General features: G+C 39.1%; 2 protein-coding genes across 4 annotated transcripts; one reads left to right on the forward strand and one right to left on the reverse strand.

Moving 5' to 3' along the window:
- Nucleotides 1–304: 304 nt before the first annotated feature.
- On the reverse strand, nucleotides 305–16,170 carry qtrt2 (queuine tRNA-ribosyltransferase accessory subunit 2). Of its 3 annotated transcripts, none has more exons than XM_057323373.1 (9): nucleotides 16,097–16,170; nucleotides 15,593–15,839; nucleotides 15,091–15,146; nucleotides 13,756–13,832; nucleotides 13,430–13,639; nucleotides 12,542–12,741; nucleotides 10,886–11,037; nucleotides 7,171–7,267; nucleotides 4,036–6,832 (listed from the first exon to the last, which is right to left on the reverse strand). In XM_057323373.1, exons 2-9 carry the CDS (start codon nucleotides 15,790–15,792, stop codon nucleotides 6,592–6,594), a joined length of 1,233 nt encoding a protein of 410 aa, XP_057179356.1. In that variant the 5' UTR covers nucleotides 15,793–15,839; nucleotides 16,097–16,170; the 3' UTR covers nucleotides 4,036–6,591. The 3 variants fall into 3 exon arrangements, with proteins under 3 accessions (XP_057179357.1, XP_057179356.1, XP_057179355.1); XM_057323372.1 differs by having other exon boundaries at nucleotides 10,868–11,037; XM_057323374.1 differs by lacking the exons at nucleotides 4,036–6,832; nucleotides 7,171–7,267 and adding an exon at nucleotides 305–1,414.
- A 347-nt stretch (nucleotides 16,171–16,517) lies between these two features.
- On the forward strand, nucleotides 16,518–25,320 carry ccdc191 (coiled-coil domain containing 191). The gene is made up of 16 exons (XM_057323284.1): nucleotides 16,518–16,672; nucleotides 17,148–17,189; nucleotides 17,288–17,417; nucleotides 17,733–17,885; nucleotides 17,981–18,383; nucleotides 19,096–19,249; nucleotides 19,334–19,524; nucleotides 19,849–20,098; nucleotides 20,178–20,626; nucleotides 20,833–20,924; nucleotides 21,722–21,804; nucleotides 22,287–22,388; nucleotides 22,511–22,654; nucleotides 24,103–24,255; nucleotides 24,371–24,525; nucleotides 25,101–25,320. The coding sequence occupies exons 1-16, from the start codon at nucleotides 16,598–16,600 to the stop codon at nucleotides 25,291–25,293; spliced, it is 2,769 nt and encodes a 922-aa protein (XP_057179267.1). The 5' UTR covers nucleotides 16,518–16,597; the 3' UTR covers nucleotides 25,294–25,320.
- The last annotated feature ends 2 nt before the right edge of the window (nucleotides 25,321–25,322 follow it).

Raw genomic sequence — 25,322 nt, forward strand, 5'->3', positions numbered from 1 at the left:
ACTATAAGTACTTAAAGTAAAATAAAATCCTAAGAGAAATGTCTTCTGCTGATACTCAGCAAGATAAATAAAATGAATTATAACTTAATTATTTACACAAATATTTATCAGAATGGAAAGAGCTAGAATTGGAGTATTTTTCAATACATTGCTAACTTAACCTGCTTGGCCTTAACAATTCCCTCTGTAATTGGATCCTGGACTCTCTAACCGGAAGACCTCAGTCAGTCCGTGTTGGCCACAACACCTCAAGCACTACCACACTGAGCACAGGTGCCCCACAAGGCTGTGTGCTCAGCCCGCTGCTCTTCACGCTCCAAGCACATCAACAAGTTTGCTGATGACACAACGTGGTAGGTCTCATCAGCAACAACGATGAAACACACTAAAGAGAGGAAGTGGCACAGCTGGCAGTATGGTGTGGCACAAACAACCTGTCCCTCAATGTGGAGAAGACAAAGGAGGTTGTGATGGACTTCAGGAGAAACTCGACTTACCACCCCCCACTGACTAACGACAGCACAACTGTGGAAAGAGTCAGCAGCACTAAATTCCTGTGGGTGCACATCACAGAGGATCTCACCTCGACGTCACTCTCTAAGATGGCACAACAACGTCTACACTTCCTTCGCCGGCTGAAAATGTTTTGAGCTGTTTTTTGAAAGTTGTGAAGGATGCTTCAGTTCGGGTGGAGACTGGCAGTTCATTCCACAGGGGAACCGAATGAGTAAAGGTTTTTGCAAGTGATTTGGTGCCTCGCTGTGATGGAACAACCAGGCGTCGCTAATTTTCAGACTGAAGATGACGGGAGGGGATGTAGACCTGGAGTAGTGAGTTAAGGTAAAGGGGCGAATTTGCCGTTATCGTTCTGTAGGCCAGTGTCAGAGATTTAAACTTGATGCGGGCGCCAACTGGCAGCCAGTGAAGTGAAATCAGGAGGGGTGTTACATGGGTTCTTTTAGGCTGATTGAAAACTAGACGTGCAGCTGCATTCTGGATCATTTGCAAGGGCTTGACTGCATTGTTTGGAAGACCGGCCAGTAGAGAATTGCAGTAGTCCAGTCTTGATATGACCAGAGCTTGGACTAGCAGCTGAGAGGCATGCTCCGACAGGAACAGCCTGATTTTCCTGATGTTGTAGAGCACATACCTACAAGTTCGAGAGGTTGCTGTGATGTGGGAGGTTAATTTCAGCTGGTCATCGAACATCACCCCCAGTTTCCTCGCAGACTTGGTGGGTGTTATAGTTTAGGATCCGAGTTGAATGGTAAAGTGGTGTTCAATTGATGGTTGGGCCGGTATAACCATGAAGTTCTGTCTTGGAGAGGTTGAGGCGTAGGTGATGCTCTTTCATCCAAGAAGAGATGTCCAGAAGGCAGGCAGAGACACGGACAGAGATGGTGGGGTCATCTGGCTGAAAAGAGAAATAAAGCTGCGTATCATCTGCATATAAATGTTATGAGAACCCATGTGCCTTAATAACTGGACACAGGGAGGTGGTATATATAGAAAAGAGGAGAGTGCTGGAATGGTAAATTCACTGTAAAAGAGAAACTCCTTAATCCAGCCGTTTGTGAGTGAAGCTAAGCTCCCTGGATGTGCCATGCTTGCCTCCTTTATAATGGTCACATGACAGGCAGACAAGGTAAAATTAAAGACATACACACATAAAACAATAAGAGGAATAAAATGGCCAAGACAACATGTAAAACCATTAAAACTCTAATGCACATAAAATAATAATATACAGTATATACAGCGGTTAAAACATGCTTCATGTGTGACAGTGTCACAACTGTAAATTCTGCAAAGGTATTATTTAATTATTATTACAGTGTTAAATTCAATAGAAATGGAATCTTACTTTAAAGTGTAACTTTATCTCCTAACCTGTTTTTTTCACTGACACTGGCCGGCTATCTGTCTCATTTCTGTGCAATCTGCCACCCTTATAGTCAGAAGTCCCCTAAACATTAGAGGGGGTTAATAATACAGAAGCTCCTTCTCCTCAGATAATGGAATTTCATATCACTACAGGAAATTTACATTAATCTTTGTAATATACAACTGGTATCTCAGCATCAGGAGGTTACACGGGTCATTCACTTCCAAGAATGAAATTACACGATGCTATAGGAGGAAGAGATTGCACATAGACACAGATAGAAGGCTCTCAGCAAGAGATTTCAAACATTGCATAGATGTCAAGCTTTGTTAATACAGTAGAGGTTCTTTCTAACCGAATAAATGAATCATTTTGTGCACTTTGCAAGAAAGAAAGTGGACGGTTTGGAAAAACGTGATTGACAACTGAATTTTTTTTGTTAAACTAAACCACGCCTGAGCATCTGAACATCAGGCTGTTGGAAGATGAAAATCTGAGGCTGGCTATTATGCTGCCTTCAGAACATCTGCAATAACCCCGCCTCCTCCAACCCCTGTGTACTGTACATCACTCATTGTGAGGATCAGAAATGAGGGCAGGGCAGACATCCAACAACACCCAGAAAGATGAATGAGGAATATACGTATTCTAGCCACCAGGGAGACATCCATTAACTGACACAGAGAGCCATTAATACATACATGTATTTACATGGGTATTTTGAAGGTTTTGACTAAAATTGTTTTATTTGGTCTCTTGAAGATCAAATGGATCACAAAATGTGGTGTTTTGAACATTAGGCTTCAAGCGGGCATCAAATCTAAAATATACCATAAAAGTGAACTACTTGGATTACTTGTAGGCTTGAGGTCATGAAGAAAATATTATGCCATGCACACAGACAGACAGAGTTTCTTTATTGATCCCTAAGGGGAACCCATGTGAGCGTGCTACACACTCGATCGCGATCTTCAGTCTCTTCACAAAAACACTGCAGGGTCTTAAGTTCAGGGTCTCGGTTATATTACTATCACACCCGAAATAATTGGATGCTTTAGTTTGGCCAAATACAGTTTTTGATCTTTTTAAATCCCGTATTGACCCTCCTAAGCCCTAGTGAATATCCTTATGCCTATAAGCCCTTATGAATAACATTCATTCACCTACTCCGATAAAAGTAGTGAGGGGGTTATTTCAAACTAATTTTCGATTCAGTCAGATAAACATTGGGATTACACAGATTCCATCAAGACCAGTTATTGAAAAAAAATCATGAATTCTTCATATTCCTTTCAAAACATTTGCTCTTTTGAGGAGAACGAAGAAAGAAGGTAAAAAGAACAGATGGCGAGATGGACATTTATACAAATGGGACATTTTCTCCAAAGCCCCGGTAACAAGATTACACATTCCACCCCACTTCTGTCTCACAAGAATGTGCCCTTCACCCAAATTTCACCTAAACCTGAACTCTTCTGTGTAGAATCCTAAATGACTAACACTAGCGGCTGAATCACTAGTCTCAGTTCTGTCGTAAGGAATAAGACTAAAGCTTTTTTTACATAAATACACTGTGTTGAATTTGTTTTAAAAGTCAATCTGTTGCGTCACATGAATGAAATCCAGGACATTTCATAAGGCTTTTCAAAAATATGAATGTTTTAAAACAGTTTAATAATGTGTTTAAACCTAGCAACATGACATGCTAGGTATGTTAGAGAATAATTCATCCAACAAATTGAATAGTCCTCACTACAGTAATCATATCATCCAAATTTTCTGCTAGTTAACTAGTTTAAAAAATGAGATGTGCTGGCCATAAAGTCACAGACTGCTGCAGTATTTATGTGAACACACTGCCTTATGTAATACTTGTACGATATGTCCTTCCAAAATCTATATTGACCCTGTATAACCTGGAAAAATTAGCTGAAAATCTCTAAAAAATTAAGTTTGGCCCTGGGTCTTATATTTGACTTTACTGACAAACATGTGCTTAATAAACAGCCTTGTGAGGAATGACCTCACAAGACCTCTCTGCCAACCTCATCATCTGCAGAACTACAATTATAATTTCATGCTAACAGTAAAACGACATTAGAACATCATGGGACTCATTTGAATTTTACTGATGCACAAGTTAGGTGAGCACCAAGTGCCTTAACAACTTTATTAAACTTTACAAAGTACAAGAGACACATTTGTCACCCGCAGAAGTTCAGCATCCAGCACCTTGAATCATTTAATCAAAAGTAACTCACTGGGTGCAGGAGAAAAATCAATTCGCACCAAAGAAAGATAACAGGTGAAAGATGGGACTCGAGAAAAGGGCACTAATTCCTGTTTGACCTATTCAGACGCAAATCTTACCACCGCAACCGACATCAATAACCTTTACCTCAACTTTCCCCAACCTTTCATAATACGGACAAAATAATACGGAAAAGTAGGCCAAACATAAATGGAACAGCACCTGAGAAAATATATAACGCTAAAGGCCCTTTGGAACTAGCATTGCCATGAATTTCTGAGAAGAGCAACAATAAGTGTCCACCTATTCAGCATCCTTAGTTCAAAACTATATTTTTGGGAAACTTTCTCCACAGGGATTTCAGACTTCTTTAATAACTTGTTCTAGGTCTTACAACAAACTGACCAGCTCCCAGAATGCTTTGACATATTTGAAAATAATGAAATAATAACATGTTGAGTGCCACAAACAAAAAAGGATTCAACCTTAAAAAGGATTTAACTGGCTGCTAAAGGGACCAAAAGGTCAAGTTCTCTCACAAGAACGACGCTCCACTGATATAGCCGTCCCTCTTCTTTTAATGTAAATCAGGCAAGGAACACCCATGACATTCAGCTGAAATAAAAATTCATATTATACAGCACAGAACAGCATTACTGAGACATTTCTAATACTGTGTCAGATCACTGACATCTGAGATCCAATAGATCCAGAGGGAAATTCAAATGTGGTGAGATGCCGCTGGACTGATACCCTAATGCCATCACCACTTCATTCATAGAACGTGCATATTTGAGAAACCCTCAAAAGGACGCCATTTTTCATGAAATGTCACCTTGGGTCAAACAAAAAAATTGCAATCAGAAATCTGAAAGGAAATGTTTAGGGTTAGTCAAGTGTGGGTTTTCAAAGTCATTTCAAGCACTCCTGTGTGCATAAATACTCTAGGTCAGATACAAGAATATGAATAAAGCAAGAGTATACAAAATGAAAGCAGAATTAACAAAGGATCATGAAATCACTGAAAATTAAGTAAATCTTAATTTAATTACACAAAGCTCAAAAGCTGTTAGTGGCGTACAGGTCTGTGTCAAGTTTAGGATTAATGGAGGAGAGCAGAGTCGGATGTAACACATTTAACTTAATGTAATATTTCTCAGGACGGTTTATTTTCGAAAGTCAGATCCTGGCCACATGCAATGTTGGCTAAAGAGATACTGAATATTTCCACCATTGCGGCACCATAAGTGACTTGTCACAATGCAACCTGCCATTAAACAAGATTTTCTGAAAAAAAGTGTTCAGGCCAAAACAAAACTTTCAGACAGAATTCCACAAACTTATTTAAGAGTGTGTTTTGTTTAAAACTAAGGTCTAGATTTTTCACAGACATAGATATAGCCCTTGCAACGACTGACCCCATACATATAACTTTAGATGTTGAGCTAGGAGAATCAAGCACATGGGAAAGTTATCCAGGGACTTTCTTTAACAATCTCTCCTGGCTCTTGCGGAAAAGGTAATTGGGTAAAAAGTGGGGAAAGAACCCACCTGCTGAGAAAGTGTAAGGGAACATATTTTAAATGGAAATGCAACCTGCTGCCACTCCTAGAGCACCGCAACACACCCACACACAACAAGTAAATGCTCAAAAGTGAATACACATATTCAATTGTCCCACATATACACTTAGATCCAAAACTCTTGACCACAACATTGAAAATATTTATCACCATCATAACTTAAATCTCCTATCCATGCTTAGGTTTTCGCTTGAAGGTCTACTTTCTGGTGAATGTAGATTTGGCAGTCTACATTCAATCGGAATCAGGAGCCAAATCTCTCATGAGATCCATCATTTATTGTGGAGTTATCTGAGGAATATAAATACAAAACAATTCAGGACGAAACCGTACAAAAGGCACCTTATCCATCTCTACAAACAGTGAGCTAGATGTGCTTTGTGATAAAAAAATATGAAAATGCCCAAATCTGCCATAATGGTAATTTGGTAAGTAAAACTGTTTTGTTTGACAATACTGTTCTAAAACTAAGCATGTTATATAAAAAAGTGAATTATTTAACAAACATAATAAAGTTTATTATGCAGTAATACAGTAATACAACAATAAGAAAATGTGATAGAGAGCTATAGGGAGTGAATTTGGTCCTACCCTATTAAAAAGGTAATTTCTCTATTATCAATACCACTCCTATATTTGTTCATTGAGTAAAACGAATGGAAAATCCAAATCCATACGCTCCCTCTGAAATGAGCCAGGGGAATACTGCACTATTACCCAGATCACTGCATTTTACATGCCAAGGGCAAATGCATGAGAATTCAGCTTTACATTCACGTAAACACGCTTAATCTGAAATCAGAGCACTCGTATGGCTCACCCATAGCTTGAAGTAGAAGTTCTTCTGGCCCCATGTCCTTCAATCACTTGAATTACACATCTCGCTCTCTGCAACTGAGAACTCTATTTTTAAAGTCCTGCAGACGGTCGTTGGCGATTGCCTCCCGCAGCGCTTTGAAGAAGCCGAGGTAGTGTGCCATATTGTGCAGCATGAGTAACACGCCGGCAAGCAGCTCATTGGTCACCAGTAAATGATGGACATACGCTCTCATGTGCTTTTGACAACAGTAGCAGTCACATCCCTCCACAAGTGGGTGAAAATCATCTTGATACCTAAAACGTTAAATGCAACGTTACAAATGCAATGTTTACATACAGGTGAGAGTACATAGAGAGTTTTATTAAGCACTTGTTTATATGCATGGGAGTGCTGTAAATATCTTTTTTAATATCCTTCACCCCTTCAACCACAAATCTAATCTGACTCCAGTGATGGAGGAAATGTTGTGATAATGCGCATGAATTTATTGCCATATTGCATTCATTCTTTTTGCCTCCCAGCTGGGGTGAATGAGACAGTGAGGCATGTGAATTAGCAACCCTCATGCGATAAGAGCGGAGCAGTATGGAGGTTAAGAGGCATGTCCTTGTCTGCCTTCATACACGCATACCTTTTATCCTTGAGATTGATTTCGAAAGGCGTCATATTTTCATCTCCATTTTTGCTCGGCTTCGTGACAGCGGGCGTCTCTCCATTTAGTTCCAGCACTGTGCCACACATACATATATAAATAACTATTAATCTTGAGACAAATCCCATTAATGTGTAATACTCATACACCAAAGGCAATGAATTATGCCATCTTCTGTGACTTAATCATTAAACTCCAAGATTAGGTTAAATGATATATCATGATAAATTATATTACTACTATTAATTGTACATCACACGTCTTAAAGAGATTCTTCAGCCAAGAAACAAAATTTCCCCATGTTTTACTCACCCTCAAGGCATCCTAACTGAATATGACTTCCTTCTTGAAGAATAATGCAGTCGGAGTCATAATACCACGTATTATTTTTCTTCCAAGCGGTAGAATGGGGGGCAAATTTTTGAAGCTCCAAAAAAGGGCATCCATCGATCAAAGACTAAAATTGATGCGTTCATCACCGGAACTTACGACACGCCTGCGTCATTTGCTGGAAAAACCAGCCTCTGGTTCACATGCAGCCGAGGGATAAAGGAAGTTAGACATTAACAGCGCTCATGCTTGATACGGTCAACTTTTCAAAAAGTTTTCGAACATGAAAATCTGTTTCCTAACAACTTTTCTTAGTCCCTTATTGGACAATTTTCACGGAAAAGAATGCCCACACGTCAACCCGCCAGAGTGTGAAGAAAGAGCACGCCCAAGCGTCAACCAAGGAGAGCGGGAGAAGGAGCATGGGCACATGTCAACCAGCTGGAGCAAGAGAGAGAGAGCACTGCGTTTGCGAAGTTCAGCTGTGTGTGTTTGTTCACTGCATTTCAAGGAGGAATGTTATATAAACGGTGTAGATCGTTTGAAACTGATAGATGGAGCGGTTCCAGCACTAAAAGATGCCGAACATGAACCGCACGCGGTAAGTGAAACTGAGTCATATGTCTGTGTTTTGTTGGCAATGGGTGCGCACGTGCTTTAGTCCCACCACGCGTGCAGGACGTTGTATGTTTTCAGAAATAATCGCACAGCTGTCTCTTTGTGATCAAACAAAAGCCTCTACGGATATTTGAAGAGTGCAATACTATTCTGTAAGTTATCAAAATTAACATGAGATATGCAGAAACGGTCTGAGTTAAGGTGCCGAGTCGAGCAGTTCTTTGATCACTTTTTGGAGCTTCAAAAAATTGCCCCCCATTCACTCCCATTCTACCGCTTGGAAGAAAAATGATACGTGGTATTATGACTCCGACTGCATTATTGTTCAAGAAGAAAGTCATATTCAGTTAGGATGCCTTGAGGGTGAGTAAAACATGGGGAAATTTTGATTCTTGGTTGAAGTATCCTTTCAATTGTGATTCACATGAAAAAAGCAAGCACAAAAGAACAATAGTAGAGTGGATTTGTACACCTGTAACCTGCCGTGACAGGAAGCAGACAGGAATGAGGCTATCGCTGCTTCCCCCGCAACGCTCTCTAATGGGCTCTCTAATGGGCTCTCTAAAAGGGGATATCGCCCTTCTTCCTTCATTCTGCAAGCGCTTGTCCTCAACTCTATTACCATCCTAACACATCGATTACCGAGAACAGACCGCTGCGCACCACACAACACAAATCAATTATTTATTTCCAATAGTGAATAAACCATGCCTCTTGATCTGGATACTTAAGGGATATATGCTTTATCTATTCTCAAAGAAAAGTAAAAGGCATATTAAAACTTTGCAAACCATAATGAGGTATAAATTTGAGGTATAAGGTGTTTCTTGAAGCAAAGACAGCAAGCCTGTTGCCTAGGGCTGTAATTCTCTCTAACAAGCCAATTATTTAATTTGAATGGAGCCTGAACAAACACACAATCTCTCCAAAACTCTCTAAACTCAAACGTAATTATCTGCGACAGCTTTGAGAAGGCCTCCCACCAGCACCAACACAAAGTGTGAAAAATCGACTCACATGCTGGTCTTTATTTTGTTATTGTCCCTAATGGCAAAGCAGTGGAGGCTAAAACTCGAAAAATATTGTTGCGGAAAAAAGCACCACCACAAAATGTTATGAATGTAAATTTACGTAGGCCTATTTGGCGGACGCTGTAAGTCAGTGTGCTCCCTGATAATCAAACCATTAACCTTTGTTTTGCTAAAGCAATGATCTACCTATTGAGCTCAAGAAACACATAATGCCCGGTTACACAGGCTTAAGACTAGTCCCAGACTAAAATGAATTTTGAGCTGTCTTAACTGAAAATAACTTGCCCTGACATATCTAAAAAATATGTCAGTGTCATTGTTTAGTCTCAAAATGAACACCAGTAATGCTTTTTTTAAGGCATTTTAATAAAAGCGACTTAAATAGCCTAAATTAACTAAGGCATAGTCCTGGTTTAGCCTAAGCCTTGTCTGTGAAACTGGGCCAATATGTCGTCACCTTGGAATTATAAGGTTCTGCGGTCTGAGTAGTTTTGAGATATTGAGCTTTGAAGTTTTTGCATTTCATATAGCAAAAATGATATGAGGAACAAATCATTCCAAGTGTACAATATCAACATTTTCTCAAATTTGTAAATGGGGTTTTTTGAAACAGGTCAAATGCAGATAGATTCTGAAAAATCACTTTTGGTTTAGAATTATAAGGTTCTATCTGCAAAACATTCATTAAAGCAATACATTTTCAAGCAACACAATTTACTTATAACTTTTGTTAAAACATGAAATTAGTGTATAATAATGTGTAAAAAAGGTACATTTACATGGTTTTTATGACACTTTTTTCATATTTTAGGATGTTTTTTTCTTGCTAAGTATAAAAGGCCATTGTATCGATGTTTTACCCACAGAAGGTGAGAGTCTATGTAAACACAGGTATTAGGAAGCTAGCGCTGCTGGCTAGTGTTGTGTCTATAATTATACAAAAAATAATCTCCTCAACAAAACATAAACAAAACAAAAAATACTTTTGTTTGATCTGCTCTCATTGACAAGAGTATCAATAAAACAGTCAACCTTAAGGTTTCTTTTAAACATTGTTTTGTGTTGCACTGTGTCCTCAGATATTCCCGTCACTGAGGAGTCAGGTCACATGACAAAGAAAGCTGATCCTGATTGGTCCTCTTGTGTGCATTCAAAGTGCTGATTGGCTAAGATAGAACCTTATAGCACCAAATTATAATTCGATTTTGAAGATAGAACCTTTTTGTTTTCTTAAAAAAGTCCCAAAATGCACACATTTAAAAAAACAAACATGGCATAATGTAAATAAGTTGACACAGAATAAGAACATGTAAATAACTAAATGTTTACCAAAATGTCAGATAGAACCTTATAATTCTAAGGCGACGATGTTCCTACTAGTTTAAACTCTTACATTGAATCCTGAAGAGATAAAACACTGTGACATTAGAAAAAAATGCTAAAGACAGTTAGCATTTCCATTTCCCATTAGCATTGATTATCATTACTATTGGTTCAAACAATAGCGTGAATTTGAGGGCGGGACTACTTGTTTGCTAAATAATGTAAGATATGGCAGGAAGAAAAGGTAGCAGGAGACTTTGGAAATAGTTTTTTTTGCCATGATTCTGTTTGGTTTAGCTTGTTCTGCAAACATTACAAATCTTAAGAAACACATGCTGGAATGTCCACTATTATGACCACTGACTTCTCCACACCTGTAGGTGATGATCTACCTGCTGTCTCAGGATCAGGATTAATAGTGTAGTTGAAGTTCAATGCACAGCCTCGTTCGGTCACTTGGAAGGGGAAGAAGCTTTCAAACAGGTCGACTCCTGCTTCAGCACAGCTGATCACCTCGTCAGGACAACCGACCCCCAAAATCAGCCTGACACCCACATACACACAGAGAAAACAAAATACTTTACAAATTATGTTTTGTTGAAGCTGGGAGTGTCACAACATACCAGTATTGGCAAAAACTGTGATATTAAAACACATGATAAATATCGTGTTCATTCCACATATATCATGCATTGTAAACACTTGCATTTTTAGTGTGCTTCATTGACCAAATAAAAGACAAAATGGAAAATAAATTAAATTAAAGATGAATAATATTGTTATCATGACATTTTTTGACCAAAATAACCGTGCAGTGAAAATCTGATATTGTGACAGCCCTAAATATTACTAAGCAAACGGGTATGTTACAGAGCTGTTTTACAATATTGTTCAATGGTTAATGTCTAATGAACTATCCCTTAAAAGACGTCACATCATACTTCAGCATTTTCTCCTCTGTGGTCCACAAATAGTGTTAGCCATGATTTTTTATATATACTGTATATAAAATAAAAATAAAAAATTTTTTATTAATAATTTCTCATTATATGACAGCAACAGACAATCAACTTATATTTACTTGTTTCCAACAGCATTATACACAACTGATTAGTATATAATGGACTGCTACATTGTGATGCCATAACATGAAAGATCATTATGCTATTGTGTGCAGTTCAGAAGCAACTCCGAAGCTTGGGATCTTACAATGCATTTTTGCTGTTGTTTCGGGAATACTTTTCCCAGGGTGCCCCAGAAAGACAGATTACACTGAACTCAAGTGATAAATCAAAACTAGGTTCAGCTTCAGCCCAGGGTAAATCATTAAGTATTAATACAAAGCCAGCAGATCTGCAGTTTTTTGTGCGGTTCTATTCAATGCAGATCCAGAGCTACTTCATAAACTTGTCGACTGAATCATATGGTGAAACACAAAAATGCATCTCATTCTCAGATAACAAATGTTAGATATTTTTTAAAGGTGAACAAGCAAATCAAATTGAGCTCACTAATACATTGTGGCATGTACAACTGTACAGACTGACAGATTAAAACTGTTAATATTCACAACCATTTGTTTCTATGTTTTAAGACAAGAAATCAATAGGAGAGAGTAAATGCGATGAGAACTCGAAGCTGCCATTTTCCCCGCATGAGCCTAGGCCCAAAAAGTGAGGAGATGCATTAACCACAAGAGTTTTTATTCTAAAGTTGAAAGCCCTGCAGTTAATACAAAACATACAATAGTGAGACATGTTCAAATTAGCGTTTCTCCACAAATGTTTTTTGTAATTCTTGAACATTTGAGTCACTGTCTGAGACAGGAAAAATGACAAAAATCACCAGGAACTCAGATGAACTTTCTTCTCAAAACCACTCCATCACTCCCAGTTCCCCAGTGGGGGGAGGTGGTTGCTATTGCTTTAGGAGGGATGAAGCGTTTCTATGGTTGCTGAGAATCAGAGGTACATAATACAATAATAATATAAAAGAGGAGATATATCCATTCAATCTCTATCTGAGGTAAGCCTGTGCATGTGGCTTACCTTGGCTTTTCATGTGGAAGCTCTGCAGTTATCGCTTGAATCAACTGACCCCTCACGTCCTGGTTCATGGCAGCCGAATGAAATCCATCTAGGACAAATCCGCCCACAGGACGCTTTGCAGTCTCTCGAGTGGAGCGGAGCCTCTCCTCCATTATATCTCCGCCTTCCACAACTCCAAATATTTCAGCCTGCTTCAATTCCTGCAGACAAAGCCAAAGAGTTTACGAATACCTGTAACAAACAAGATAAAAAAATACTTCATGATATTTAGTGCAGAATCACAAAATTGAAAAAGCAGAATTCTAATCTGCTATTTCAGTGTATGAAATTTAGAGGCATCTAGTGGTGAGGTTTCGAAATTGCAACCAACGGCTCACTCCACCCCTCCCTTTCGAAGCACTACGGTGGCTGCACAGGACAAAGATGTCATCACGTTTTCGCTTCTTTGCTTAAGGAGATAACATACTTATGAAATACGCTCTGTAGAGCAGTTTGTCCGTTTAGGGCTACTGTAGAAACAACATGGAGAATTCCATGAAAGGGGCACCGCACTGTATGTAGATAGAAATAGCTCATTCTAAGTTAATAAAAACAAACGACTTCCTTATGTAAGGTCTTTATACACCTCTGAAAGCATAGTTATGAATATTATATTGCATTTCGCTCAATAGATCTTCCAAAAAATGACACACAGCACCTTAAAATGTAAATTAAATGTGATTAAAACAATGAGATGGCCACTAAAGAGTAATCGCAATAATTCACTAGAGGTACAAAATAAAGGACTGTCATGTGACCGGTGTTGTATATGTCAGTTCTACGTGCAGCCAGAGGTATTGAGAAAGTATTCAGGACTCTAAATTTCAGCCGGTGCTTTTGTGCACAGACCTGGGTCTTCTGGTGCAACATCAGACACTCATCCAGATGGGCCAGAGTTCGGTCCACTGCTTTACGGACTCTCTTGCGAGATGAATTGGCCTGCCAGGTCTCTCCATCTGCCATACTCTGATAGCAGTCGGGCTGGATAGCTGCCTGAATCGCCATGAACCGGGCCGCTGTCAGCTCTATCCGGCCACCACTTCCCCACACGGATACTGTCTGTTAAACCAACACACAGCCCTTATAACAGGTTTTATAACATTAGCTATAAGACCGGCTGACAAAAAAGGGACACGTATTCTACCCAAAAATTCCTTAAGACACGGTTCTCTAACCTTGTTGGTGACGTGACCAGCAGGGTTGGGGTTCACAGAATCGTGCAGAGAGCAGAAGAGCACAGTATTATGAAGACCTGCATAAAGACACCATCATCATCAAATGAATTATTTGATGAAACAGTTGATCAACCATAACTAGCACAGCTCTAACCAACAAACATTACCATATAAATCGAAGATTTCTAAGATTGTAACAATCCATCCTAAAGTGAATGTCAAGAAATACAAAATATATTTTACAAACGCTTAGTGCTGGAATGCCTGAGTACAGTCATATGCAATCAGGCAGAACACTTGCTCATTATAACAACACTGTTTACTGGCAAAATAAACTTGCTTTTCGCAAGACATGAAAATGCATTTATATGGAGATTACAACAAACTGGGGCACCGATGAGTGCTGTCGAGGGCAAAAGTGTACATTTGCATAGCGTGTCCAAACTGATTTAACTTTAGTGCAGGAGCTCATGCTGAAGATAAGTGAACTTGTATAAAAGACGAAAAGGTCTAGAGATAATGGCTAAATGGAGCTGATTATATGAAAAAATAACAGAAGTGAGCAATAGCAGTTGTCTTTTTAGCCCAGGTTTCCCCTTCATAATTAACCATAGGACCCTTTTTGCTGCCTCAAGACATTTTCTGAACTATTTTCTGAGTTTCAGAACGTTATGTTGTGAATGCTATTACATCTCTCATTACTTGTTGAATTGCTGAAGGCAACAACTGAAACAGAGTCAGAGACCTTTCCATTATGGTTGTGAAATGAAAACCTATTTTATTTTAAAAAATGTATCTGTCACATGCACCCAAACATGAACACATTACAATTTGTAAGGAGTCAATTATTAGTCGTTGAGAAAAAGAGGTTGTTAAAGCAAGAAGTTACACTGACACAATGCTCCACTGCAAAGATGACTGGTTAACAAGGTATTTTTCCACGTAATAATTTTAAAATCATTTTTATTATTCAGTTGCATAGCATTTGAGATATTGTTAAACTTATATTAGCAGCACTAAGTGGAATTGGGCTCTTATCTTATTCATTTAACAATGGCCATTGGCCAATGATCATTATTATAAATGTATAATATACAAACACATATGTATATATGTGTATGTGTGTCCTGGTAAACCCTACAGTGTGAGGACCAAATATATTCCCACAAAGATAATACCAGTAATTGTTTTACCTTGTGGGGACATTTTTTTGAAAAAATAGCTTGCTGTCTGCAGTCAATTTAGACTTTTCTGACTACTTAACACATCGCTGACAGACTTAAAATAAGTCAAAACAAATACCAAGGTACAGAAGTAACAGTGTAAACTGCTAACCTGCAAATTTTCTTACACCCTCTTTAAATTCTTCAAGCACCTCCTGATGCTCTGCACTGAAAAACAAACAAGCACAAATCGCTTCGATGTTTCAATAGTTTAGGTAACATACATGTCCAAACCATTTACAATGGTTCATGGTACTGAGGAATGAGTCAATAATAATATGATAATAATCCTAAGCACCCAGTCCTTATGCAAAAGAACTTTACCTCATAAAAAACAATTCTTAAATTGTATTTTTCTGTTTAGAGAACAAATGAAAAACAAAATTCCAAAATTAATTGCAGAGTTTCTTGATGTGGCCATTCAATTTAAACAAAATAGTATATAAATAATATTATATGTTGACAACCTCTTTTCCAGGCAAGTTTTACTTTTCCATCAATTATGACCAAATGCTGTGAACTTAACTAATTATAAAATAACATACCACCCCTTTTGGCTAGAAAGAATACTGGAAAGATGCAATACTCTATCAATATTAAGATGAATAACTTACAGGCTTTCTACCGTAACTTGGGTGACTGAGGGTAGATCACTTAGTGTGTGTAATGTGTCCTGGGTCAGATGGGGTACAGTTGCACATCGGGTGTACAGGAGACAGCCGGGCACCTCTAGGCAGTGCTGCCCTGTCTTCCCCAATCCAGTCAAAACACCCAAGCGACATCCCTGAACCACTCGTGACAATTCCAGCTTCATCACACCTGTACAACTGTGGCTTGTCTTAAAATGAATGCAACTGAGATCTAGAAAGATGACAACAGTTCTCTTGTCAGCTCTGATTTTAAGAGACATATAGAGTTTATAAAATGCAAATATCGACACATTTAATAATAAAACTAAGAGAAAAACACTACTCTCTAGTTTCCAAACTTATCCATGTAAGAGTGATAAAAGTATACAACGAGCACACTACACCAACAACATCATTTCTGCTTTGTCTAAAATACAACATATTCAATGTGGAAATAAATAAAAAGTTATAATATCCCCTTATTCTTACCTATTTCATGTAAAATTGCTTTAGAAAGCAGAACATGTGAGAACCCCCGTCGCAGAATTACTGCGTAACGTTGGTGCTTGGAGTAGCGTCTCACATTTACTACGTCACTACAGCATCTAAAGAGCAAAGTCATGGATTTTATATATGTATTTATTTATATGTATAATTATTGTCGGTCTATCTAGCTAACAGATGTTAGACTAAAACATATGTATTTTATCTGGCGCTAGAAGCCCATTCATAAACGTATGATGGCGTAGCAACGGTTTCCATGGTTACATGGAAGCAGCTTCTGACCAGTTGTAGTTCTTTTTCGGCCCGGATTGCTTGACGCTCATACTACGCATGCCTGCGCAAACTCTAAGTCCCATAACTCCTTCGCAAGGTAAAAGTTTTCCCCTGTGTTTGTTTTGCGGGGAAGCTCAAGTTTCTGTATAATCTATACTGTAAATGAGTAAACGCTGAAAACTATTTATTTGCTACCCAGACGAACTGGCGATCATGGCGTATTCCATGCACAGACCGGATATATTTCGCTGGAAAACATTTAATAAGAGTAAAACAGGCATCAATAAGGCAAGTAACGTTAACTTCCTCTTGGCACTTTCTATAATTAACGCACCTGTAGTCACATTTAAATAAAATACATTTAATTAACATATGATTTAATTGAATCATATAATGTGCAATAACGTAAGCATGGGTAGTGTTTCTTCGACATTTCAACCCCCCTCTTTTAAATATTCATCCAGGTGTATTTTATTCATCTAACGTTAGTTAATTTCAAACTCAGGTTGTTTGGTCATGCACATATAATGGATGGATCTGTGACTAAGCAGAGGGATTTAGTTTAAATGTGCAATGCAAACCAACAGGTGTATTCACAATAAAGCTGGTTCATGATAATACAATGACATTAATCCAGGGATTAGACGTGCCGTATAATATTCATATAAATGTATTTTCTCATGAGTTTATGACTGTAGAGAATGCGGTGCGGGTTCAACCTATTTGATACAGTGTGCAGAGCTAAATTATGTCTCTGATGTAGCAGGCGCAGCTGAATGAGGATGATATAAAGCAGTGGATGAAGGTAAGTACATTTAAATCATGATATTATGCAAAACAAACCATTATTTTTTGCCATTGTTTTTTTCATAATCATACTTTCTTTTGCATTATCATTCACAGAAGGTGGAAATGGCTTCCGAGTTTGCCGTAGCTGAGGTGTTTTCTTTGAAGAAAGCACACAGTGGTAAACATAGTGTGGCACTGCAGAGCATAGAGCAGCTACAGGATCATGATGATGCCTACAGTGAAGGTGCACCTATTAAAATTCTGCACTTACAGGGACAGTTCACCCCTAAATGAAAAATGTTTCAACTTTTATTCACCCTCATGTCATTCTAAACCTGTTTTGAGTTTCTTATGCAGAACACACAAAAAAAGATATTTTTAACAACTTTTGTAATTAAACAACACTGTACCCCATTCATTTCCATTGCATGCACATAAAACTACTGTCTTCTTTTATGTTCTGCAGAAGAAAGAGTCAAATCACGAAGGTGAATAAATGATCACAGCATCATAACAATAGTCATGTGGTAACATGTCCTTTAATCTTCATATTCTACAGCTCAGTCTATTCTGAGCGAGTGGATGAACCAGAAGTTACGTCTGGAGCTTGAAATGGACGATGAGGAAGAAGAAGAGGAGATGAGTAAAATGGAGAATTCAGAAACCAAACAATTAGTTAAAAACACACAGCCCAGCTATAATAACTTTGATGGTATTCATTTAGGATTTACCTGCTTTGTTTTTCTTTAACTCAAACTTCATTTATTTAAAAATCAAAATCCTTTAATTGATTCTCTCTCTTTTTAGAGATGTACTCTCTCCTATCACAGGAAGAGGAGAACTCTGTGGTAGAGAATTTTCTCCAGGACCTGATGGAAACTGAGGTGTTGGACTTTAGAATGGCTGAGGATCTCAAAGTGAACTCCGACGAAACTAAAAAGACATGGAGAGACCCCAGCGTCACCATAGAGATGCGACACAAACAGGTGAAGGAGAATCGTGCACGAAGAGATGCAGAGCGAGAACAAATGCTCAAAGAGAAGGAAGTGTTGAGGGAGGCGCGAGAGGGGGCGCGGCGGCTGGAACAGGAAAAGCAGGCAAGGAAGAAACAGGAGGCACGCAAACAGGAGGAGATGATACAGCAGGAGATGATTCGCTTGCGGAGGGAGATGGAGGAGAAAAGGAATGTGGAGCTGCTTGCACGAAACATGTATAACTACAACATTTGCACTCAACCAAACTTTGTTGTGTTTTAACTTCTGATTATTTAATAGCATTAGACTTAATGAATATAAGTGTTGATTGTTCATGAAATACAGTGGTCTAAACAAGTATTTAGATTGAGGGAAGGCTCCTTTCTAGGGATGTAACAATATTATAGATATCGTGTTATCGCAATAGCAAGCAAGCAAGCAAAGTTTATTTATAAAGCACTTTACAACCACCTAAGTGGACCAAAGTGCTGTACAGAAAAAATAAAATAGCAAAATTGTCTCAATATTATCGTGGTCACATGACTGTATGAAACGATAGGTCTTCCGGGCCTTACATAGAGAATGTTCGAAAAAATCATAGATGTTACCTTCGGCAAGGTCCATCTGGTGCAATTATTATATTTAAAAAAAGGGATTTTTAGGTATCCATCTCATACTATAACTCATACCTCTAAGCAACCGTTATGATTAGAGGATAAAGAAAAGAGGATGCTTACGGGAAGGTTTCCAAGTCATTTGTCATTTTAAATATTGCAATAAATATCACACCGTGGACTTTATTCCAAGGTATTACCGTACAGAGAGTTTGATATTGTTACATCCCTACTCCTTTCTAAACTTTTTAAGCTCAAAACTGTACAAATGTATACAATTTTCACAACGATTTTCTCGTTCTTTAATGTATTAATTGACATTTGTGTTGAACAGGGAGAGAGACAGGCTTCAAAAACAAAGAAAAGGCTCCACTGAGTGCTCTGTCGTTCCAAAACCTCCCAATTCCAGCACACAAAAGAAACGGGACAAAGACCTTCAACCCAGACAGATGAAGCTGGAAGCCAAAGTTAACCTTCTCAATTTAAAAGTTAGATCTTTAGAAATCACTATAATTATTCTGTTTACTAAACACCTACATGGTTTTGACCGGTTCTATGTATGTCTTTCACAGTGCATTCACAGGCATTTCTCTGCATGGTACTCAGTGGTTTTGGAGAGAAGGGTGTGCATGGGCAAGGCAGCGGCGCTGTGTGATTGGAGGAGGCAGCTGAGGGCGTGGCGGGCATGGCGAGCTCTGGTTTGGTCCAGAATAGAGGAGAGAGAAGCCAAGAGAACTGAAGAAGAGCTGAGACAGGAGCATAGGTAAGATAACTTATGTTTAAACATTGGAAGTGAACTGACTAAGAACCACCCATATAGACAGGAAGAGCAGTCTGATTGATTTGTAAAGTGACCAATCACAGTTCAGTTGGTTTTTATGTGCTGCTAAGGTCAGACATTGAGATAACAGTTTATTATATTGTGAGTCTATGGCAATGTTATTTGAAATATGCATCAGGAAGGTAGCAGACAGACTGCAGGTGGTCTGTGGATGTGCTACCTATATAGGCTCCAAAAATGTTGAATGTTCGATTTAAAGGTTAAATTCATCCTGATGGTTTTGAATCATATCTGTAATTCTAACAGGCGCTGCAAGCAGGCGGTGGACAGTGACCGCAGGAGGCTTCTGAGGCGTTGTCTCAGTGATTGGCATGTGTGGTGTCGGGTAGAACGCGAGCGCAAGGAGCTTCTTAAACAACAAGAAGAAACTAGGTGTAAAATGGCTGCCCTGATACGTGCAGCAGCTTCTGGGAAATTGGGGCCGAAGACTATCACACTTCCTCCAATCACCAGCCCACCTGGCAAACTCATTCATTCAGAGAACATCAGTCATCAAGTGAGGAGATCATTTTTATTCAAAAGATCAAATTATTGCACAATAAAATATGCCAGACTTTACATTTTTTCTCCCGCAGGACATATCAGCACCTCCAGAAATCAGTTCACCGGCTGCACCAGCCACTTTGACTAACAACGCTGGCCCATCCGATGCCCCGCCCACTCAGGCCTGGCAGGTGACGCGTCGCCACACTGCTCTCTCACCATCTGAGCTTCAACAGGCCCGTGAGGGGCAAAAAGAGCAGCAGACCGTTCTCCGAACTAAAGGTGCAGAACTGACTGGTGAACAATTCAAACACCGCCATGCGGCCCTGCAGCAAACCGTAGCCGAGCAAAGACGCCTCCTGAAAGAGCAACAGGAGCAGATTCTGCATCTGCAACAAAGACAAAACATGCTAGAGTTGCGACACGAGGTGGAAAAAACGGCACTGTTGGCAACTGTCGGGCCACCTGGAGCTCTAAGCATGTGCTCTACACCTGATGCAGATACAGACACGGGAAGAGGAAGTATGAAGAAAAAAACAAGGTACCACCTTAGGTTTGTGGGAAGGGAACAAATCAAATGTATCTGTCACCACATGCTCATTATCATGCAGATTTGATCAAAGGGTCACTTATGCTCACATTGTTGCTGTATCTGTGTGTGGGAGCCAGAGTGAATGAAGCACCTAAGGAAATAAGGAATGTTTGCATTATTAATCACAAAGATATTCATGCCCCTTATGATCTCAGACCGAAGACTGCCTCAGGAGAAAACGGCACCAACCATACTACCTGCAAAGCAGCTCTGGGACGCTCGGCACTTCCTCATCCTTCTGTACAAGGTCAGTCACACACACAATCAACCAATCAGTCACTGCGGCGGTGCCGAGCATAGAAAATACATTTCATGGCTATGTCCTAGTTTGAAATCCTCACGGACTGAATGCATTGAACGTAGAGGCTCAGTAATGTGAACAAACACTTATAATTCACTTGTGCGAACATTGTGTAAGCCCGGAACAATATCACACCCACACAATAACTCTTGTATGTATTAAACCCTAGTGATACTGTTGTGTAAAGCCGATTGTCAGTGTTATTTACAAAAAACTTGGAGATTCAGAGAGAGTTGGTATAATATACAGTACACGGCCACATCTCTCAGAAGGTGGGTGTTAAAAAGCCCTTGTGACTCGGCTCCCTGCTGGGTTGTTCTGTGTTAAATATTATCGTTGGCAGTCGATGGGACAGACCCTTGGCAGTGACCAATGAGATTCTTCTCACACTGATGAATTAACAAGCCATTGTCTTGCTCAGATACGGTCCAAACTTTTCTTCAAGCTAACACAAAGCCACATAAGGCAGACGCCGTCTGTTGTCTACAGGGATTGTGTACCAAACATTTCTTGTACTTGTGAAAATTTTATGAAGCTGCGTCTAAACATAACAAGTACATTATTATAAATTTTATTACATTAACTTTACAATATGTTTATTCGAATTATTTTAGGCACACGTGACATTGATTTAATATCAAAACTGCTATACATGCAGTCATTTAACCTGTCACCATTCTAGTGCCCATAGATGTCTCGGTCTGTGATGTTCTTTTCTTTCTCGCTTTCTGTCTGTCTTTCAGGCATGGAAGAGCGAGCACGCCAGCGTGCAGAACGCAGGAGAGAGATGGAGGAGCAGAGAAGAAAAAGGGAAGAAGAAAAGCTAGTAAGAGTTTCCTCTCATGCAGGATGAAATGTGAGAGATATTGTGGCACATTAGCTCTCTTAAAGGCACAGTTCACCCCAAAAATAACAATTTAGTACATTTATTCACCCTCATCAAAACGTGTAAATGACTCTTTTTTTATTTATTTTTTATCTGTGGAACACACATGAAAATATTTTGTCAAATGTCTTGATGTCAAAGCGTCTATACAATGGAAGTCAATGGGGGCCAATGTTGTTTGGTTCTTCAAAATATATATTTTTTGTGCTCTGTAGAAGAAGAAAAGTCATACAGGTTTAAAATGACAAGCGTGAGTAAATAAGAATGAAAAAATTTTAAGTTTTGGGTGAACTATGACTTTTATCTTATCACTACACAAAACTTCATAGCTGTTTGAGGTGAAATACTACGCAAATGCACGCAGTCTGTCGCTACGAACGTATACATTGAGATACATCCAGTGGTTCTTTTTTGTCTTTTAGGCTCAAATGAAGGCGGCTGAAGAAGAAAAACTTAGATTGGAGGAAGAGGAGAAGCAGAAGGAGGCTGAGAATAAGAGGGAAGGGAAGAGACAGCAGAGGATGGTGTGTGTGCTTTTTTAATTCCAAAATGCGAAAATGTTTTGTTATAATTAAAGTGAGGATTATATGAAAACGCAAGTCTATGGTATGTCCCACCAAGTAAACGCATGTGTATTCGGATTTAGAGAGAGCTCGAGAAGCAGAAGAGAGTAGAACAGGAAAAGGAAATGTTACAGCGTGCGACCCAGCACTACCTCAGAACCCTGTTACACCATCGAGGCCTGGCGCCATGGAAACGTCTACTGGAGCAAAGCCATATCAATAAACAGGTTTGAAGCATCACAGCATATACACACACACACACACTTTCTCACAGCCTAGAGTAACAATGCAGCTAATTCACCTGCTTTCCAGACACACACTCAGTTATTCATCCGAAGAGTTATAGCCAGCTCACACACAGTCAGAAAGACCAGCTGTTGTCTTGTATTGAATCCTTGGTCCGGTCCCCAAATTTCAATGATGTGTACAGTATACTGTGCCCTTCCACCTGACCAACCACCTATTATCAAAATGAATTAACAGACAGCGCATTTCTGAGATTCGAGGGGGAGGAATGATTGAGAGGGAACGATGGACAAGGATGAAGACAGTGATTTAAAGAAACAGTTCACCAAAAAATGAGAAAATCTGTTTAAACGCGTTTGCTGATATTTTTAATGTGGAATGCACGAAGAGAATTTATGTATGATGTTCACATAGATATGACAGTTCATATGTCAGTTCAGTGTATGTTAAAACACCCGTAAATCACCTCTTAGTCCTTAAGACATGTGCTAAGAGCTTTCAGAAGGTGGCAAATTTTGTGTGATCTTCTACGGGTGAAAATTAAGTTATTCTATACACTCCCGTGAGCTGTTTAAATGAAAACCGTTGTGACCAGAATGAAAGTAGATTGAACTCAAGAACTGAATCAGTAAAAGGAATCTGTACCGAATCAGAGGTCATTTCACTTACTCTCGGATGTCATTTCACTTACTCAACGATCCAGTCTCAGCAAGTCTCAAAAGGAAGATTGTATCTGAATAATTACTTTTAGATTTGTTCCTCACAAAAGGCTTTTTTGTAGTTGTATAAAAAGACTACTTTTATAGAGCTGTCTTGTCAATTGTTATTTTTGTCTCTTAAAGCGATAGTTCACCCAAAAATTTTAAATCTGTTATTATTTACTCATCATCATGTCATTCCAAACCTGTATGACTTTCTTCTGCAAGTCAGAAGATATTTTGAAGAATGTCGTTAACCAGACAACATTGTCAACCATTGACTTCCAATATATGGACACAAAACCACCGAGAAATTTCTCAGAATATCATCTTTTGTGTTCCACAGAAGACTCATATACAGGTTTTGAATGGCATATTATACAGAAAAAAAATTGCACAAACATTCTTAAAAAAAAGGTTTTGGCCTTTTTTTACTTTTAAACTCTCCCTTTTAAAGCGATACAGGAAACAGATTGTTTACCGTTTTAGATATCGATCCATACCCACGAAAGAAACCACTAAGTCCAATTAATTTCTATAGCAGTTGGTCCTTTAATCCTCTTATAGACTATCTGTACACCCTGACACAGGTAGCCAACCAGCAGAAAGTCAGCAGGGAAGTTTGCTATCGATCCAGATGAACCGTGGGAGTGTCTGACATGATGACGATGTTAATTAAAGGAGACAGTTATTTATGTTCAGGGTGGCTTTGCATCCTCTCTCTCCTCCAGAGAGCGGCAGATCATTACACACTGTCGCTTCAGAGAAGCTGCTTCTGCTCCTGGGTACGAGCTGTGGATGAGGCTCATGCAGAGAGAGAAGCCAGTGCTATTCAGCTATATCACCAGATCCTGCTTCAGAGGGCCATGAGTAACTGGAAAAGGGTAAAACATCACAAAAACAATCATCTTGAGTTCTAGCAAACCCTTGCAATATGCAGTATTAGCAAACAACTCTAGTGAAGTCCTTGTCTATCTCTGATTCCATTGCTTGTCACAGTTTAAAGATATGCGGTTTATACTGGAAGCAAGAGCCGAACGGTATTACAGAACTCGGACAGAGAGAAAAGTCATTATGGCTCTGCTGGATCATGCCACGGAACAGCGACTGACAGCCTGGGACAACAACCAGCGGGCAGAGGAGCACAACGCCAGGTAAACGTGTATCTCTCCACCATGTCTACTTTGAAGTCTGTGTTTGGGTCCGTGTGACATTTGTAACTTTTCCTTAAACAGGGTGTTCGTACACCTTTTACAAAGTCAAATTCCAGCACTTTTCAAGTACTTTCAATCTGTGTTTTCATGCCTTTCTAGTATAAATACTTAATCACAATAAGTGATGGTATTGGGCTAAAAAAGATCCTAAAATGACATTCCCAACTGAACATCATAATCTCATTTTTGACAGAGGTTGCTTTTAGAGGGTTTTGCATCTATGTAGCCTCCCGCCACGTGCGCAGAATTACGGCAAGTGAGGTTCGAGGAGAATGTCAGTTATTATATATAAAAAGTGAACTATTGTCACATACCAATTTCAAGTAGTTTCACGCCCTTTATACCAAATCCAACTCATTTTAAAACCTTGTAAACGCTGCATTAAAAATCTATATTTTTTTCAGGATTTCCAGCACCGTATGAACCCTGCTTAAAGAGAGATGTAGTGAGACATACAGTAGTAGTGCAAGAATATTTACATACAGTGCTGTAACTTGGTTCTCTTGGTTTTGTAGGAAAGCAGTCAAAAGATGTTTTGCCAGCTGGAGGCGTCTTCCAGCTGTCTTACGAGAAGAGAAGGAAAGAGAAGCTCGCAGAGAGCAACTTAGACGTAAAGTGGCAGAGATTCTGCCCGACTTCCGCTTTTCTCCTGTTGACTTACCAGAACACACAGACGGAGACTGTCAGTCAAAAAACACGTTCATATAAGACATCATCAAGAGATGTTATAAACATCT

This window comes from Triplophysa rosa, linkage group LG23, assembly GCF_024868665.1.
Source record: "Triplophysa rosa linkage group LG23, Trosa_1v2, whole genome shotgun sequence".
NCBI lineage: Eukaryota > Metazoa > Chordata > Actinopteri > Cypriniformes > Nemacheilidae > Triplophysa > Triplophysa rosa.